This window comes from Protopterus annectens, chromosome 3.part1 (genome assembly GCF_019279795.1).
Source record: "Protopterus annectens isolate FY-2018-M chromosome 3.part1, PAN1.0, whole genome shotgun sequence".
Taxonomy (NCBI): Eukaryota; Metazoa; Chordata; order Ceratodontiformes; family Protopteridae; genus Protopterus; species Protopterus annectens.
This window is the reverse complement of record NC_056732.1, coordinates 1,101,612,328-1,101,629,372: the sequence shown is the minus strand read 5'-3', so window position 1 is coordinate 1,101,629,372 and position 17,045 is coordinate 1,101,612,328. Positions and strand designations below refer to the sequence as shown.

The 17,045-nt window shown below is 42.7% G+C and overlaps 1 protein-coding gene across 1 annotated transcript in view; it reads left to right on the top strand.

Annotated features, from left to right (window-relative positions):
* The window catches only part of LOC122797753 (trafficking protein particle complex subunit 9-like), a 3,992,710-nt gene that overhangs the window by 138,101 nt on the left and 3,837,564 nt on the right, over positions 1-17,045 (top strand). The window contains exon 6 of the mRNA XM_044066278.1: positions 8,650-8,771. Within this exon, the coding sequence (XP_043922213.1) occupies positions 8,650-8,771 (122 nt within the window). The remainder of the gene's footprint in view (positions 1-8,649; positions 8,772-17,045) is intronic.

Below are 17,045 nucleotides of genomic sequence, written 5' to 3'. Positions count from 1 at the left end.
AGCCATGTCTGACCCAGCTCTGTTAGAAATGTTACACCTAAAGAAATCCCAATCCCTCCGCACCACACACTCCAGGGACCTCAACCTAATTACCATAATTAACAGAACATGCTGGAGGGACAGGTCATAACCCAGAGACTGCCTATGCTCTGGGACAGGCTTCCTGTACATGTCAAGCAGAGCACCTCACTGGCCTCTCTTCAAGAGAAATCTTGATGAGTGGATGGGAAATAGAAGGTTCACCCAGGGGATCACTCCACTGGCTCTACTTGATAGAGAAACTGGGAATTAATGCCGGGCAGCACGATGCCAGGGCACGTCTATGGGCTAGGCTTGGAAAGGTTCCAGGGCCACTAGCCTAGTATACACCTATGAACCTGTGAACCTAAGGTTAGCTATTTTCTTATTAAGATAAACAAAAGGTATTTTGTCATTTCGGTTTGGTAATTAGCTTTGCTTGACTTCCTGCGTACATACAAAACAATCCGCACCAGAATTACTATTTCTAAAGGCTTAAATCTTGCCTGTGTCCATTAGAGACATATGTGCCAAACCAGGGATGAATTTCTGGGTCTCATCCAGTTGTCCACATTATAACAGGAGCTGCCGACAAGAAAGAGATGCATCACACCGACTACTACTTCTTTGGAATAGGCTCCCCCATTCATGTCAAGCAGAGTTGGCCACAAACTCAATGCAAGTGCTACTATGTTTCAAAATATTGCTTACCATCAGACAAGCAACATGGATTCAGGAAAGCTTCTAATAACTGCTACATACGCAGAGATAAATCATGCCTATGAAGCCCTGGAAAAAAGGTAATGGGGAGAGAGAGAGAGCAAAAAGAAAGTGCTCAAGCACTGATCAGCACCATACCAGAAGTCTTTTTTGGCAGTTTCCTTTATTATATATAATATAAAAAGATGAGTATACAAATACCCATAGAGGTACATTACTGTCGCGCATAAAATTTTTACCCACTACCCAATATTCTACTCATAGCAGACTCCATTGTGAGACATAAGGATGCCCCAATCACCAGGCTGAACAAGGAAAAAAAAATCAGTCGGTTGCCTATCAGAGTCTAGGATCAGCCAAGTCACTCACGCACTCAGGTCACTGAACTACTCATACCAACATGACTCATAGTCCATGTGGGTATTAATGACCAGATATGTACTTTCCTGGACTACATGAAGAGAGACATTATGGCACTTTTGAACTGTGTGTCTCAGGCTAAAAGTCTAGCATTGAGCACCGTTCTACCTTCAACAAGGATGATAGGATAACTTATGTAAAATCTTAACATAACCGTAGATGCCCTTCTCTTCTGTGTTGCAGTATTCTCACTTGTGGGGATCCTCAACCTCAGGTGACCTGAACGTCTGGCTCCTATGCAAAAGCATATGCCTGGTTGCTGTAAGGTGCGTGGGATGTCACATGCAGGGCCATAAATGTGACGTCTACAGTCACAGACCTCAGAATTGACTGGCCACTCGGAGAACAGGAATGATGCCATCCAGAGAAGGAAAAGGTCATGAAGGGGGGCAGAAATACTGCAACATGGAAGAGAAGGACATCCATGGTTATGGTAAGATTTGACACTACTGATTTATGTCCTTCTATTCTCATGATGCAGTATTCTCACTTGTGGGAGAGTACCACAGCTCAAGCAGAAGAGTGGAGGAGTCTCCACGTAACCTTGGAGGTTGGCCCTTGCAAATCCTGCTCTGGCTCTGGAGATGTTGTCCAACTTGTAATGCTTGGTGAAGGTATGTACAGAGGACCATGTGGATGCCTCTAGAATGGTAGCTGCATCCAGGCCCTTGAAGAGGCCATTACTCTAGAAGAATGGGCTTTTACAGAGTGGGGTAAGTTTTTGCCATGGAAAGAGTAACAGAAGGTAATAATGTTGCATATCCAGGAGGATATAATCTGTTTGGATACAGTTTTCCCCAGGGCCCTGGGGTGGAAAGATACAAACAGATGATTGAACCTTCTAATGTTCTTAGTGTTGTCCAAATAAAATCTTAGCTGCCTGTGGACATCAAGGGAGTGAAGCACTCTCGCACTATCATTTTGTGGGGAAGGGAAGAAGGTGGATAAGTGAATAGACTGGTTGAGGGAGAGTTCATTGACCACTTTGGGCATGAAGGAGGGATTGGTACGAAGAGTTACCCTGTCTTTGTGGAAGACAGTGTAGGGTGGAGAGACTGAGTGCTTGCAATTCAGACTCTCCTAGCTGAAGTAAGGGCTACTAACAAGACGGTCTTTCCAGGTAAACATCTATAAAGAAGCAGAGGATGCTGGATCAAAGAGGGCAGTGGTAAGTTTTTCCAGTACATAGTTCAAGTTCCAAGGAGGGAGGATTGGCTTTCTAGGCGGTCTGATATGGAGGACCACTGCAGGAAAAGTTTGACTTCCAACCTGGAAAGCAGTGATGGGTCCATAGGTAAAGGAGGCTGAAATGGCAGATACGTGTACTTTCACCAAAACGTATGAAAGTTTTGATTTAAGAAGCTTACACACACAAGCTAGGACTAGAGGGACATGCACTTTGAAGGGATCTAGCTGCATTTGAAGACACCAACTGGAAAAGTTTTTCCACTATGAAACATAGGATCTCCTGGCAGTGAGTTTCCTGGCCTCCTGCAGGATAGAAAGCACATCCTCCGAATAAAGGTGTCTGAAAGGGATCAGGGGTTTAACAGGGTTAGGCTGAGGGTTTTCAGGTGTGGGTGAATGAGGGATCCCTTCTGTTGTGCGAGTAGGTCCACCTTGTGAGGCAACCTGTGGTGCTTGCCATATGCAACAGATAGAAGAAGGGGGAACCAAGGCTACCATGATAATAAAGGCTACCTTGGCCAATAGGGAGTCACCAGCAAGATTTCTGGCTTGTCCTTCTGGATTTTTAGCAGGACCCTCTGAATGAAGTGGAAGGTGAGAAAGAAATCGAAAAGCATCCACTCTCCAAGCTAAGTCTTAGACATATTCTTACAATGGGTACAGTGTCCGCATGGGAAGCATCCCTGCAAGGGCCCACCTTCCAAAGTTATTTGTTTGGGGCTGTTGTCAGATCTATTCACTTGTTTATAATGATTCAAAAATGAACCAATATTCTTCCCGCTTCTATAGGAAAAGTGACATGTATCCTCTAACAGTGTGCTAAGCTTGGTGTCAGCCAATAGGATATTCCAATGTCTGCGAACCTGTTAATGAGGACATCTGTGTTTCTCCCATAGATGGTCGCCAAACTGATTTGGGATGTATTGCTTTGTTTTGATGTCCTGTATTAGAGGAGGGTATCCCTATCTTGATTTGCAGCACAACGTCTGCCTTGAGCGATGTCCCCTTTCTTGTACCCTCGATTACTGAACCTATTAACCAAATCAGACTCATGTATGGTAGGTCTCAGCATCAGAACAAATCCTCTTCACATGTAAGAATTGTGACTTTGGAATGTTTTTGCATATATGGGGGTGAAAGCTGATGGAGCAAGGAGTTGTACTCTGGATATTTCCGATAGACCTCAGTTGTCAATGTATGGTCTTCATTCCTAGTTACTAATGCATCCAAAAAAGTAATTTTATGAATGTCAAATGTAATCGTAAACTGAATGCCCCATTTGTTCTCATTCAAATATGTGACCGACTCCTTTAGGTATGTAATGTCAGACCTCCATACCAACCAGCAATCATCCAGATATCTCCTCCATATGTTGATCTCATCCATGTATATGTTATGGGCTCTATCATAAATGATCTGTTCCTCGATGTAAGCCATGAAGAGATTGGCATAGATAGGAGCAAACGAGGCCCCCATTGCAGTGCCTTAGGTCTGTAAATAACAGTTGTTCCCATAGTATGTAACATTTTTGGTTAATATATGCTCAGCCAAACAAAGCAAAAGTGTATTGAAACCTAGTGGATATAATTCAGACTTGATTAACCAATATTCTAAGGCATCTAAACCTGCCCGATGGGGGATGTTGGTATATAATGCAGAAACATCCAAAGTACACATGTACCACCCTGTTTCTAACTGCATGTCGGATATAATCCGAAGAAATTCTGTAATGTCCTGTAGTCTAGCTCTAACACATTTAAGCAAAGGTTTGAGATGTAATGTCAGGAACTGGGATAGTGGTTCAGTGATTGAGCCTCTGCATGAGACAATGGGTCGGCCAGGGTTTTGTAGATTTTTGTGGATTTTAGGTAAAAAATGTATATATTGACTACAAGGGTCAGATACTCTAAGATGATACAGAATATTATCTGTTAGGATTCCCTCCTCTCTGGCTGATTGCAAAAACTCATCTATTTGCCTCTTAAAACCAGGTGTAGGGTCTATTACCATATGTGTATAATATCTGTTGTCTGACAATTGTCTCGAAGCTTCAGAGTTGTATAGAGACCAATCTTGTACCACAATGGCTCCACCTTTGTTTGCTGACAATATTACCAATTCCTTGTTATCTGCCAATTCTCGAATCATGTCCATCTCCTTGTTGGACACATTATTGTGTTAAGCCCGAATATCCCTGAAGTTGAAATGTAGATCTTTGAGAATGGAATTGTAAAACATAGACACATTGGGATGCATGGGTGGGACGAAGTTTGATTTGTGATACCTGAAACTGGAGTTAGGTTCTGAGTCAGTAGTTGTCTAAAAGAATAATTTCAAGTTTAGTAATCTACAAAAATCAGTGACATCTTTAGCAAATGTGTCTTCAGGAACAAAGAAACCAGGTAGCTGAAGCTATGAGACAATTTTTTAGAAATACGATTTTTGTATTTAACCTTTGCAAATGATCATTTTAGTAACAATTCACTTTATCTGTAGGTAGTCTGTTTCTTTTCGGTAGATTCTTCCAGCCCTAAAACATAGGGAAGACACTGTATCACATGTTGGGGTGGACACTAGTTGTATGCAGGAAGTTGTAGAAGATTACTTCCTATAAAGTGTAGTACATATCTTACTAACTTATAAATAAATGGAAACTTCCAAGTAGTTTGGATAGTGCTAATAATTTGTATTTCCAGTTGGTATGTACAAATTCTGTTAAAATACAGGAAGAAATTATCTTATGTGCCTTGTAATATGAAAATGAAGTCATCAGTACACTATTTGTTAAAAAAAAAAACATGCTACTAAAAATTATTCTGATAGATGTACCTTACCTCTAAATAGCCTTTGAAAGGACTGGCACGGGGGGGGGGGGGGATTTGGCCACCATAGCAGTGCTAACAATTAGACAAACAAAAATGTAACTTCTGATGTTCGTGTTTCACTGTTTGTCATTACACTTGGGTTATCCTGCTGGCAGGCGACCCGAGTTCCAAAGTCTTGGTCTGGCGTCGGTTGCTGTCGCCTCTTCCCTGACGTCAGTGCGTCAGGGGTATAAAAGTCGCAACAGATGCCATTTTTTTCAGTTGTTCTTGCCCCAGATGTCAGGTGCCCCCAGATAGGAAGGCTGAAAAGATAAAAATATGCCAAACAACCAAGCATATATTACTGTAAACATTTCCTTCATCTACAAGCAAATACACCACATAGGTTGTATACAGTTGAGAAGTACAAAATAGTCCCAGCAAAGAGGGGGATGGTGGGTGGGTAACCTGGACTGCAACAGTGAATACACTCGAACATCTACATTTATGGTAGGTACACAATTGTACTATGTTCATCGTGTTTCACTGTTGCTGTCATTACACTTGGGTAGAATCCCAAAGCTGAAATTTTGAGTAAAAGATAGGTCTGTAAAAGCTGGAGACAGGTGAAAAATTAATTTTGAAGTCAAACAAGCTAACACTGAAAGCTCTTACCTACCCTTGCACTACACATACCATCTACTCCACTTTTGCTCCCTTATCTACTTTACCCGTCTTTTACTACTTTTTAGTTTCCTTCATTGCTGTCTCTCTCTGTCCTTCATAACTCTCTCCCTTTTCTATTTTCCATATCCAGACCTCTCTTCCCCTTTTTCCAATTTTGTTATCACCTTGCTTTTCTCATTTCTCCAGTTCTTATCTTATTGTTGCCTTCAATGTAACCTCCTTACTACTGTCTTGACCAAATGTCTAACTTGCTCTGTACTTTTTTTTTGTTTTGTTTTTTTTTAAGTCATGTATTTTTTTCATAGGTGTTTACTAGGCTTACAACCACAGGTTTTTTTTTAAGCCTAGCCATGCATCCCAAATCTCTGACAAGTTCTGGTACTCTTGATAAGTGTAAGCAGGGTCCTGGGAGATGAACCACTTATAGGCTGCCTGTGTCCATTAGAGACACAGGTGCCCAACCAGGGATCAATTTCTTGTTCCCCATACAATTGCCCAAGTTACACTTGAACTGGGTTAGGGAAGAGATCTGCTTCACTTGAATGAGAGGCCTGTTTGAGAGAAGGGTTAGTCTCTGAGCTACATACCAGTCTGTCCTGCATGTCCTATTTATATCACATGCAAGGTTTAAGTCTTTAGAATGGGTAATTGTGGTGCAGTTTGTTTTGTGGATATGCATGAGGTCTATCCTCCTCAACAGCTTGTAGGAGATGGAATACAGGGGTAGGGCCTTGAGGCAGTCTGCATAGGGCATGTTACTTATGCCCTGTTTTCTTTTAGTGAGGAACCTCTGTGAAGGTTTTAATTGTTGGGTACGCCTGGTTAGGTACGTACCAAAGGGGACATTGTACTCTATGATGGGTCTAATGAATGCTGAATGCAGTGAATCAGTGACTTCCTTGGACCTAGATGCTATAACTTTGTTAGCTGCATAACATAAAATGATTTTCTCAATACTGTAGACACATGGTGGTTAAAGGCTAGATTACTGTCTGTGTGTGTCCCCAGTTCCCTAACTTACCCGGTCAACTCTTAGGGGTTTGCTGTCAGTATGATAGTTAACCAGGGGTGGATGACTTCCCAAAGGATACTGTTATGCATTTCCTGTCATTTAGTTTTAGTCCATGGCTCTGACACCCATTGTTTGACTGTGTCAGTCCTTCCTGGGGAACATTTGTGTTGGTGAGTGATTAAATTACTGTTCCTAATTTGCCATCATCTGCATATTTAGTCAGCCAGAGGCCATTGACACTGACTTTGACTTCAGAGAAGTAAATGCCAAAAACGAGCAGTTTCCAGAAGTGATCCCTGAGGGACTCCACTTGTGACTGACCTCTTTGTAGAGGTGGACTCCCCAGTTCTAACTTCATGGGTCTTGTTCTGTGAGCCATCTGGCTAGCCATTAGGTGAGAAGGGTTTGTACTTAACCTCTTAAATTTGTCAACAATGTCCAAGTTGGGTATTTTGTCAAATTCCTTGCCTGGTCAAGGTAGGCAGTGGTGAACCATTTTTCCCTCATCCATTGTTTGGTGACTTCCCAAAATAAGTCCACCAGGTTGTGTAGACATGACCTGCCCTTGATAAAACCAAATTGGGTTGGGTCCAGTGTCTGGAGGTTTCCGGTGTCATTATTGATCATTGTCTCCCAGTGGATAGCCAATTTCCTCACAGATAGGAGCCAGGAAGTTAAAACTGGGGAGCCCACCTCTACAAAGAGGCCAGCCACAAGTGGGAGTCCTGCAGTTAAACAATTCAACAGTTCAGGTATTGGTCCTGGGACCACTCCTTTTTGTCATTTGCTTCTCTGAAGTCAAGGCCAATGTCATTGGTCTCTGGCTGACTAAATTTGCAGATGATTGCAAATTAGGAGCTGTCATTGAATCTTACTACTGTGTAACATAAACTTTATTGCATATTCTGTTTTTGTAATGTTTCTTTGAGCTTTTCTTCTCAGGCCTTTGTGAAAAAATGTGTACTTTTGGACCACTTGGACTTTTCCAGTAGACAAATGTCAGTAAATTATGTATGTGTGTGTGTGTGTGTATATATATATATATATATATATATATATATATATATATATACACACACACACACATATATATATATATATATATATATATATATATATATATATATATATATACACACACACACACACACGCACACATATTTTATATATATATATATATATATATATATATATATATATATAATATTTTATTTATTTTTTATATATATATATATATATATATATATATATATATATATATATATATAGGTCCCCTTCAGATGATGGAAGTTTCAAAATTTCAAAAATCATATGGCCAAAGACTAGATGATCAAAGTTTTGAAACTTCAAACATCCAGTTAAAAATAAATAAAAACAAAAAAGTTTTCATTTATGTTTTTGCAGGAGAGCAAGCCCTCTGCTACTTAAATATGCCAACTTCAGTACTGCACTGCAGTGAGGAAAATGGTACATTTCCTGTTCCGTGCTGTATGGTGATCTCCATTCAGAAGAATCGAAGTTTAAAAACTTCAGTCATCTGGTCCCTGGCCAAATGATGTTCGATGTTTTGAAACTTCGATCATCTGAAGGAGACCCGTACACACACAAACACACAGACATACGTGTGTGTATGTAATATATATATATATACACACACGTGTGTGCGATATATGCATATGTGTAGCGTGATCTATTTTTCAGATGTCTAAAATTCTTTCATAGAATGCCACTTGATATTACACATACCTTGCTGATTTGTTACTTTTTGTCTAAAAGTGTGGCTGTTTTATCATATTGTAGGTGCCTTGACTACCAATGGTATCAGTGCTGACACCAGTACAGAAATAGGACGTGCCAAGAACTGCCTTAGCCCTGAGGATATCATTGAGAAGTACAAAGAGGCTATATCTTATTATGGCAAAGTAAGTACAGAATTTCAGCAAATACTTTCAGAATAACTTTACTTTTTTTTGTGTGTTTGAATAAAATTATATTAAACTGTGTGACAGAGGTAGGGGAAACGGGGGAAGAAAGATTAAAGCAAAGTACCATGTAGGATAGTTCAGTTTTGTTTTGATAGGTGCGTGCTTGTTAGTGCAGTTAATAAAGGCTACTGTAACTAGTTATAGCACTATTACTTGTATTACTAGTTTGCTTACACTTACGTATATGTGGTTCTGTGACTTTTATATCTGTAGGAGACCAACAGTTTGAGTCATTCTGAAGGTGAGGTAATGAATGGTTCTTCCAAGTAAGAAATACCTCCAAGCACAGGACTCCATTTTCAGTATAATGCCTCCTTTATCAGTTGAGTAGATTGCCTAACTGGTGTGAAGGCCTGTTCCTAGTATGCATAACCAGATGATCTGATATTATCCATTTCATTCTGCGAGATACGCAGTTTCTTTGAAGTGGAATGGTATTCCTCTCAAATTATCTGTAGTGTGATCCCAGTTATTCTCATTAGGGGTAATATATAATTGACCATGGAATGGGCAAGTCCATTTTGTAACTATATGGGATAGGTTATTTTGAGCACAAAATGAGAAATTGGCTGTGCTTAAAATGGTCCCCAAGGACAGCTAGGCTAGTACTTGCCTTTGAATCTATGAACCTGTATACCTTAAAGAAGGGGGTATTAAAACTTGTAAATGTTAACTCAAAATAATGACATTTCAAGGTATTAAGAGTTGTAAAACAAAACTAAATAATTTTGTTTGCATTTTTATGTCCTGTGGTAACACACCTTCCCACTCTGCAATTGAAACTGTTTTGGGTGTTAGTTTAACTTGTCTGAACTTGGCTCGCTTCTTGTGCTTCCTTAAAAAAACATTCTCAACTTTTTTTTGTTTACTGTGACCTTGCCTAGGGGTTAAAGAAACTTTGCTCCTTGCAACCATATTACCTCTTCCTGTACTGTACCCTATCCCAATGCCTACCTACCTCACATAATTTCCTTTTATAGTGAAACCACAGTACCTACTTCACCTTCATACTTACCACCTTCATTTTATTGGAGTCGATACTCTTCCCCTTATCTTACACAACCAATCGTATTATAGATCAAAACTCTTACCAATCTTAGTATCAACCAGCTATTCTCACCCTTCTGCCATTTTTCTATTATACAATACATAACCTTCATCTCCCTCTCCTATACTTGTGTATTCCTCCCTCATTATATGCACCTTGGCATTTATAACTGAGGCCATTTGACAAACATAATACCATCCTTACCATTTAATCGTCACTTCAAGCAATAAAACGTTTAATGTCAACCCTTTTTTTCCCCCCTTTAATACTTATTGCCCTGTTTATGAAATTTATACATCACCATTCTGCCAACCAAAAATCAAACATTCATTTTGTCTTCAAACACTGCCCTCATAATGCTGAGCTACTTTACTTTTTGGCAGAAATACATCTTCAAGTTACTACAGTTTAATTAAAGAAACACATTTTCTAAGATTAAAATATAGTTTTCACAGTTCTAAGTTGTTTCTCTCTGAAATTCCAGAAAAGTGTTTGTACCTTTATGTCCCTTAATTTTACTGTTATCACCTGCCATACAAGTAAACCTAGGCCCTATAGCTACTGTCATTCAATCCAGCTTCAGTGCTGAACATCTTCCCATGAGATATAAAAATGCAGGTAGCAGTAATAGTAAATGGAAGCTTGAATAATGGCCTGCCTTGCATAACCAGATGATCTGATATTATCCATTTCATTATTCCTGACTTCTGGGTTTTCGGATCTGACCTCGGATGATCCGAGCCTTGAGCTCCTGCCTCTGCTTCTCTTCTTTCAAACCCTGTAGATCTCATTTGCCACAGAAAAAGACAGATGTGGTCTGTAACCCGAGCGACTTTTGTTGTCATAAGTGTTTTTTTTCTGCTTTGTTCTTGTCTTTTTTCCTTATAAGTAGAAGTTAGGTGAATTCTTTTTCAGTTTATTGTATTTTGTGGTTCATCTTAGCTGTAATAGTTTGTATAAATAAATAAATAACTTGTATCTCTATAGTAGTTAAATGTTTGTTTACAAAGAGACAGAGTCTTGCTTGGTTGTCCTTCAGGGGTTTGTTCATGGTTGCACAAGTGTGGTGTGTGCTCTTTTCTTCCTTTCAGCATCCAGAGAAGCCATCGGGGTTCAAGAGATGCAGTTCTTGTGGGCACAAGATCCCAAATTTGGATGCCCACAAGGAGTATGTCTCTTGTTTGGGGCCAGGGCACCTTCTTTCTGACTGTCCTATCTGCGTGAACTTTAACCCCATGTGATGTCACAGATAGGCAAAATAAGTTGATTTTAAAGGGTCTTCTCCCCTCCTCCAGAGCTCAGACACCAGCTTGACCATCCAGTTCAAAGGAGCATGAGCGAAGGGCCTCTTGTGTGTTCCCGGGGGCTTCCTCCTCTTCTCCAGTCAAGAAACATCCCTGACTGCTGGATCCAGGGCCCTTTGATCCGAGCAAGTCCAGGGGTTCCTCAGATCCAGCGTCTTATGATCCTAGCAAGGTTAGGGTCTCCTCAGATCTGAAAGCTTCAGATCTGTGCAAGCCTAGAAGGGTCTCAGAGCAGAGGTCCATGGATCTGAATAGGCTCAGAGATCCTTTGGATCCTAAGACCTCTGATCCAAAGAAGAGAGCTTCTGAGATTTTGGATCCATTTTTTACCCCAGATCTGACAGCGGTTATAATATCGTCCCCTTCTAGGATCACTGCCTTACCGGATCCTGCAGCTATGGATCCGATCCCCAAGATCCTTTCAAAAGCAAGCTTCTCCAGCTCTGATTTTCAAGGTTGCTTCTCCTACCTTCTCTAAATATTCTTTTACTTCTTTAAGATGGTCTCAAAGCCTTTTTCAGACATATATGGACAGGATGATGAGTTTCCTCAGGGCATGGATTGAGATGGGGCTTCTTGCTCCTTTGTCCTGGACTGGGTCTTTGAGGTCCCCTTCCCTTTCTTTTCATTTCTCTTATAAATTCAGCCTGGTGTTTTGGAACCCTAGGATCTATTTTTTTCCAAGGGAGGTTTCAGTGGAGACAAGTAGATTTTTATCCGTGACTCAATCAGGGTCCCAGACCGACTAGATTCCAATTCCTTTGGGCCAGAGTGTGTCTTGGACCTGAGATGTCGGCACAAGGACAGGTGTCTGGTCCATCTTTGTCAGTGCCGTCTCTCCCTGTTGGGGCACCAGCCCTTGATAGCTCTGGTCCGATACTGTCAGGAGGCTTCTGTTCTGGGGTGGACTCTACTCCTCTCCAGGTGGTTGCAGCTGCCAGGGAGGTGGAGGAGGTGTTCTGCAGTCTGTCAGCCTTCTGGGTGGCAGAGAGAACCTTCTCTAGGCCTAGAGCAACCTCCCCTCTTTCCCTGGATGCCATCTTAGCCTGCATCTCATCTGAGCCCAGTCATCCAGTCGAGGGTCAGCCCCCCTGAGTGAGCCTTCAGACTATCACTGCCCCCTCGGGGGGTTCTGTTGTCTTCTTAGTCTTCCTCACAGCATCCCGCTGAGGATGTTCACAGGAAGAAGTGCAAGAGGGGGCAGTTAGACTCCCCAGTGGAGTCTTTCACTCAGGACACAGACCTCAATGAGGGAGAAGGATCCCCAAATCTCCACCGAACGATGTCCCCTTTGGGGACATCTTGGAAATTTTGAAACAAAAAGGTGGATGGGTCTACCCAACCTCTGGAAGAGTCAGTGTTTCTGAAGGCCTTTGGCATGGGCCCTTCTACATTCTGGGTGACCCCCACCCCCAGCGGATGAACTGACTGACCTCATTTCCAACTGGGCTTGGAAGGAGCCGGACACTGTGGAGCCCATCCCGAAAAGAGCAGATAAATACTTGAGCCCTCCTTCAGATAGGTTACATTGGAGCAAGGGCATGCCTGTGGATGCCATCTTGATTTCAGCAGCCACGAAGAAAGAGCTGGCTGAGCAGAGCTCTACTATCCACCCACTGAGCAGGGAGTCACGGGCGCTGGACAAACAGAGGAAGCATGTTTACACCTCAGCAACTTTTGGACTGAGAGCATTAAACTATCTGGCACGTTTTATCTGCCTTCAAAGAGATTTGATAAAGGCGCTGGCCAGATCTCTATCCAAGACCATGACTGAGGAGGACCTCAAGAAAGGTGTCTCCTCATTTGGCATCTATTTCTTCTATAGCTAATTCCTTGAAGAAGTTAATTTCCAGTGCAGCAGAAGGTACCTCTCGAGCAGCTGGAACAGGCATTGCCTTAAGAAGGCAAACCTGGATGAGGCTGTGCGGGTTTGCAGAACCATTCAAGGTGCCTTTTAGTGATGCCCCATTTGATGTTTTCTCACTGTTTAGACCATCAGTCAAGGAGAATCTAGACTGCAGTGAGCAGGAGGGTAAGACCTTGTCGGCGGTTGGGTTCAAGTTTTCTACTCCTCACTGGTCATTTTCCAGGAACCAGCAGGGAAGTAAATTTTGGTTCCAAAACTCTCAATGATCCTCCCAGGACTCAAGATTAATCCTCTTCTAGAGGCAGAGGAAGAGGTTTCAATGGTAGGCACCACCCTAGAGGCAGAGGGGGTCCGCAAAATCAGAGCTTCAGTGAGCAGTTCTCTGAGCCCCATCAGCGTTCCTGAAGCATTGCCCGACTGCTCTGCCTTGGAGTCAAATTTGACTCCAACTCAAAAAATTGGAGTTCATTGGAATGCTGTTCAGCACCGTCGCAGAGATGATGGCATTACCCCCTCAGAGTCAGCACGGTGAGACAACAGGTTCAAGCAATTCTAGACCACTCTGACCCTCCAGCATGTTTAATTGTTACGGCACTGGGCTCCATATCAGCAGAAATTCTGCTTGTTCTCTTGGCAAGGTATTCTATAAGGATTTTACAATGGACCCCGTCAGTTCAGTGGTCCATCCTTTGTCACCCGTTGTCCGTCCCAATCAGTTTGATGTCCGTTTGCAGCAAACCCCTCCAGTGTTGCTCACATCAGAGAATTTACTTTTGGGCAGATTTTTTTCGCTCCCTTCTCCCTCGGCCACGGTGACCATAGATGCTTCCTTGATGGGGTGGCTGGGACATTTTCAGGGGAGAACAGTCCATGGTTTGTAGTCCATTGTAGAGACAAAGTTGGATATAAATGTTCTGGAGATGAGGACAGTTCTTCTGACATTGCAAGCCTTTCAAGACTACCTTCCTCCAGGGACAGTTGCAGTCCACATAGACATGTCAGTGGTCTGGTACATCAACAAACATTGGGAACCCATTTGTAACCATTGTACAGAGAGGTCATGAGAGTGTGGGAATGGGTGAGCTCTTCCAACCCTTTTCTCCTTACAATGGAGATTCCTGAGGAGACCATCATCTTGGACAGACTCAGGAGGTCACTTCTGAGTCCTGCCGAGTGGTCCCTGAATCAGTCAGTAGCAAATCAGCTCTTCTTTCAGTGGGGTCAACTTTGCTGCGACCTCTTCGTCTCCCCCTTGAACAAGTGCAGCAAGTACTTTGCTCTGATCCCCCCAGATGAGGAAACCCCAAGGGATGCTCTGGTCCACACTTGGCCTCCAGGTCTCCTGTGTGCTTATCCTCCCATTCCATTGATCTCCTGAATACAAGAGGCTTAGTATTTCTGCGTCTGTTGCTGGTGTTCCAGGACTGACATCAAGTCATCAGTGATATAAAATCAGGCAGCTGACGCCATTACATTAGTCTTTCTTGCCGAGGAGCCTGAAGCAGAAGCAGTTCGCACGAGTGCCAGTTGGCCTCTACCCAAGTTTTCGTTTCTGAATTTGAAGTTAGTCTTCTAAAGCCAAGTACCCTGTTTGGGATCCTTTTTTTCTTGCTCTAACAGATGTCAGAAAAAGTTAACAATTGTCTCTCCTGTGGAAAGCAAATACCACACAGAGATTTCCATTCTTACTGCGTCACCTGTTTAGACCCAGACCACGACCTCCCTAGTTGTTGGTTTTGTGCTTTGTTCAATGCCAGAATTATACATCATCTGGCCCTTATCGTAGCTAAATACTTTTGCTCTTGATCTCTGTATTCTGAAATGGCTTCAGTAAGCCATCTGACTACTGATCTTCTGAAAAATCTTAAGGATAAAGACGGAGACAGACCGCACAGGTCCAAAACTGCTGACAATGCTTCCGTTAAGCTAGTTGCCAGTTCGCCAGTACTCTGCCCCTGATGCCTACTTCTGTGGATTCGCAGGCCGCTATCGAGATCCATTTAGAGTCTGGTATGCAGCGAGACTCTTTTTTTTGATTAAGGATGCTGCAGATGTCTCCACCTTTGGATGGGTCTGGAGCTGCTGAGCAGACACTGGCTTCCGAGGAAGTTCTTCACATTACCAATATTCGACGCAAACAGACTACTTTAGCGTCTTCAGTTCTTAATAAAACTACTGAGTTTCTCAGCTCCAGGGTATGAACCACACCTAGAAAAACCTGACGACCCAAGCTCAAGCACCTGTTTCCATGCCTCGGTCTCAAGTTTCATATGCTTAAAATGGCAGAAGACCTCATCATGCTGATTAGGGGAAGCCAGCCTACCCCCTCTAAATGAAAAAGAAACGTCCCCTTCATGGAATCCAGTTCAACTCCTGACACCCCACCACCTGCTCCCAGGAAACCTGACCGGTACTACAGAGTCCCTGACTTGCACAAATGTCTCTTCAAAAATACTACTGCTGACCCAGAGGTCATCTCCCAAGGACCTGAAGGAATAAAAGCAACAACAGCTAAGAATCCCACCCCTTCAGACAGAGATTTCCGAGCTTTGCGCAGATGGGGTAAAAAAAAATGTACACTACTTCAACTCTTAAATTGTTAGTTCCACATGTTGAAATACCAGCAACATACAGTGGAACTCCTTAAACAAAATTTATCTACCTTTCCAGCTTGTACAGAAAATAAAGAATTGCAGGAGCTTATGCATTCTGCAAGCCAAGTTGCTAAGCACCCCCTGCAATTTGGATTTGATGCCCTAGAAGCATCCTGCAGGGCAGCAGTCACAGGTTCTGTACTTAGAAGGCATGCTTGGCTTAAGGAACAGACCATGTGAAATCAAAATTATTGGACGCACCATTGAACAAAGACAATTTGTTTGACACCAAGGCAGATGAGGGTTTAAAAAAAGATGGAAGAAAAAGCTAAAGCTATGCAGACAGTTAAAAGACTTTTTACAAGTCCAGCCTCCGAGATTCAGTAGGCATTGCCCCCCACCACCACCACCAAGCACTGGTCCTTTCCAGCCTCATCAAGACTGACTCAGACAAGACCTAGGGCAAGCAGACCCACCCCCCCCCCAAGACAGCAGTCCCAGGGAATGCAGAGATCTTAAGCAATGGAGTACCTCCACTTCTAAAACATGGAGTGCTAAGCTACCCCCTTATGGCAAGATTTCACAATGACTTTTCAACTCTACCCCTTCCCTCTGCCCACCTGCTTGTGCCTCTAGGAGGAAAACCTGCCTCCCATGCAAAAAAATGGGCCTCCATCGTCTACAACAGCTGGATCCTGAAAATAGTGTCCCAGGGGTACAAATTTTATTTCCACACACTGCCAACCCCAAAAGGGTTTCCAGATCTTCCTCCAAACCAGTGGGCAGAGGCTTAAAACCAAGTTAATTCCCTGCTCTCCATGAGGGCAATACAACCTGCACCTGCAGACCAGATAGGCCAAGGTTTCTATTCCAGACTTTTCCTGGTACCCAGGAAAGAGGGCACCTGGCACTCAGTCCTAATTCTATCAATTATAAACACCTTCCTGGTGATAACCAAAATTCAAAATGCTCACCCTCCAGCAGCTTCTTCCTATACTCTCCAAAGATGCTTGGTTAGCCACCCTAGATCTAAAAGAGGCCTATCTGCCCATCCCAGTCAGGGGCTCCTGCAGGAAATATCTACGTTTCAGGGCAGGATCTATGCACTATCAGTTCTCTGCACTTCCTTTTGACTTAGCTACTGCTCCCAGAGTTTTCGCAAAATGCTGGCTCCAGACATTGCTTTTTGCAGACAAAGAAATATTCAAATTTACCCCTAATTGGACGACTGCCTGATTCAGGCAGACAGTCAGGAAAAGCTGTTGCAGCACCTGACCTTTGTAAAGGACCTACTGACCTCACTGGGGTACACTAGAAACAAAAAGAAATCCAAACTAGTCCTCAGTCAAAAAATTGTATTCCTGGAAGCAAGCCTGGTCACAGCATCCCAGATGGCAT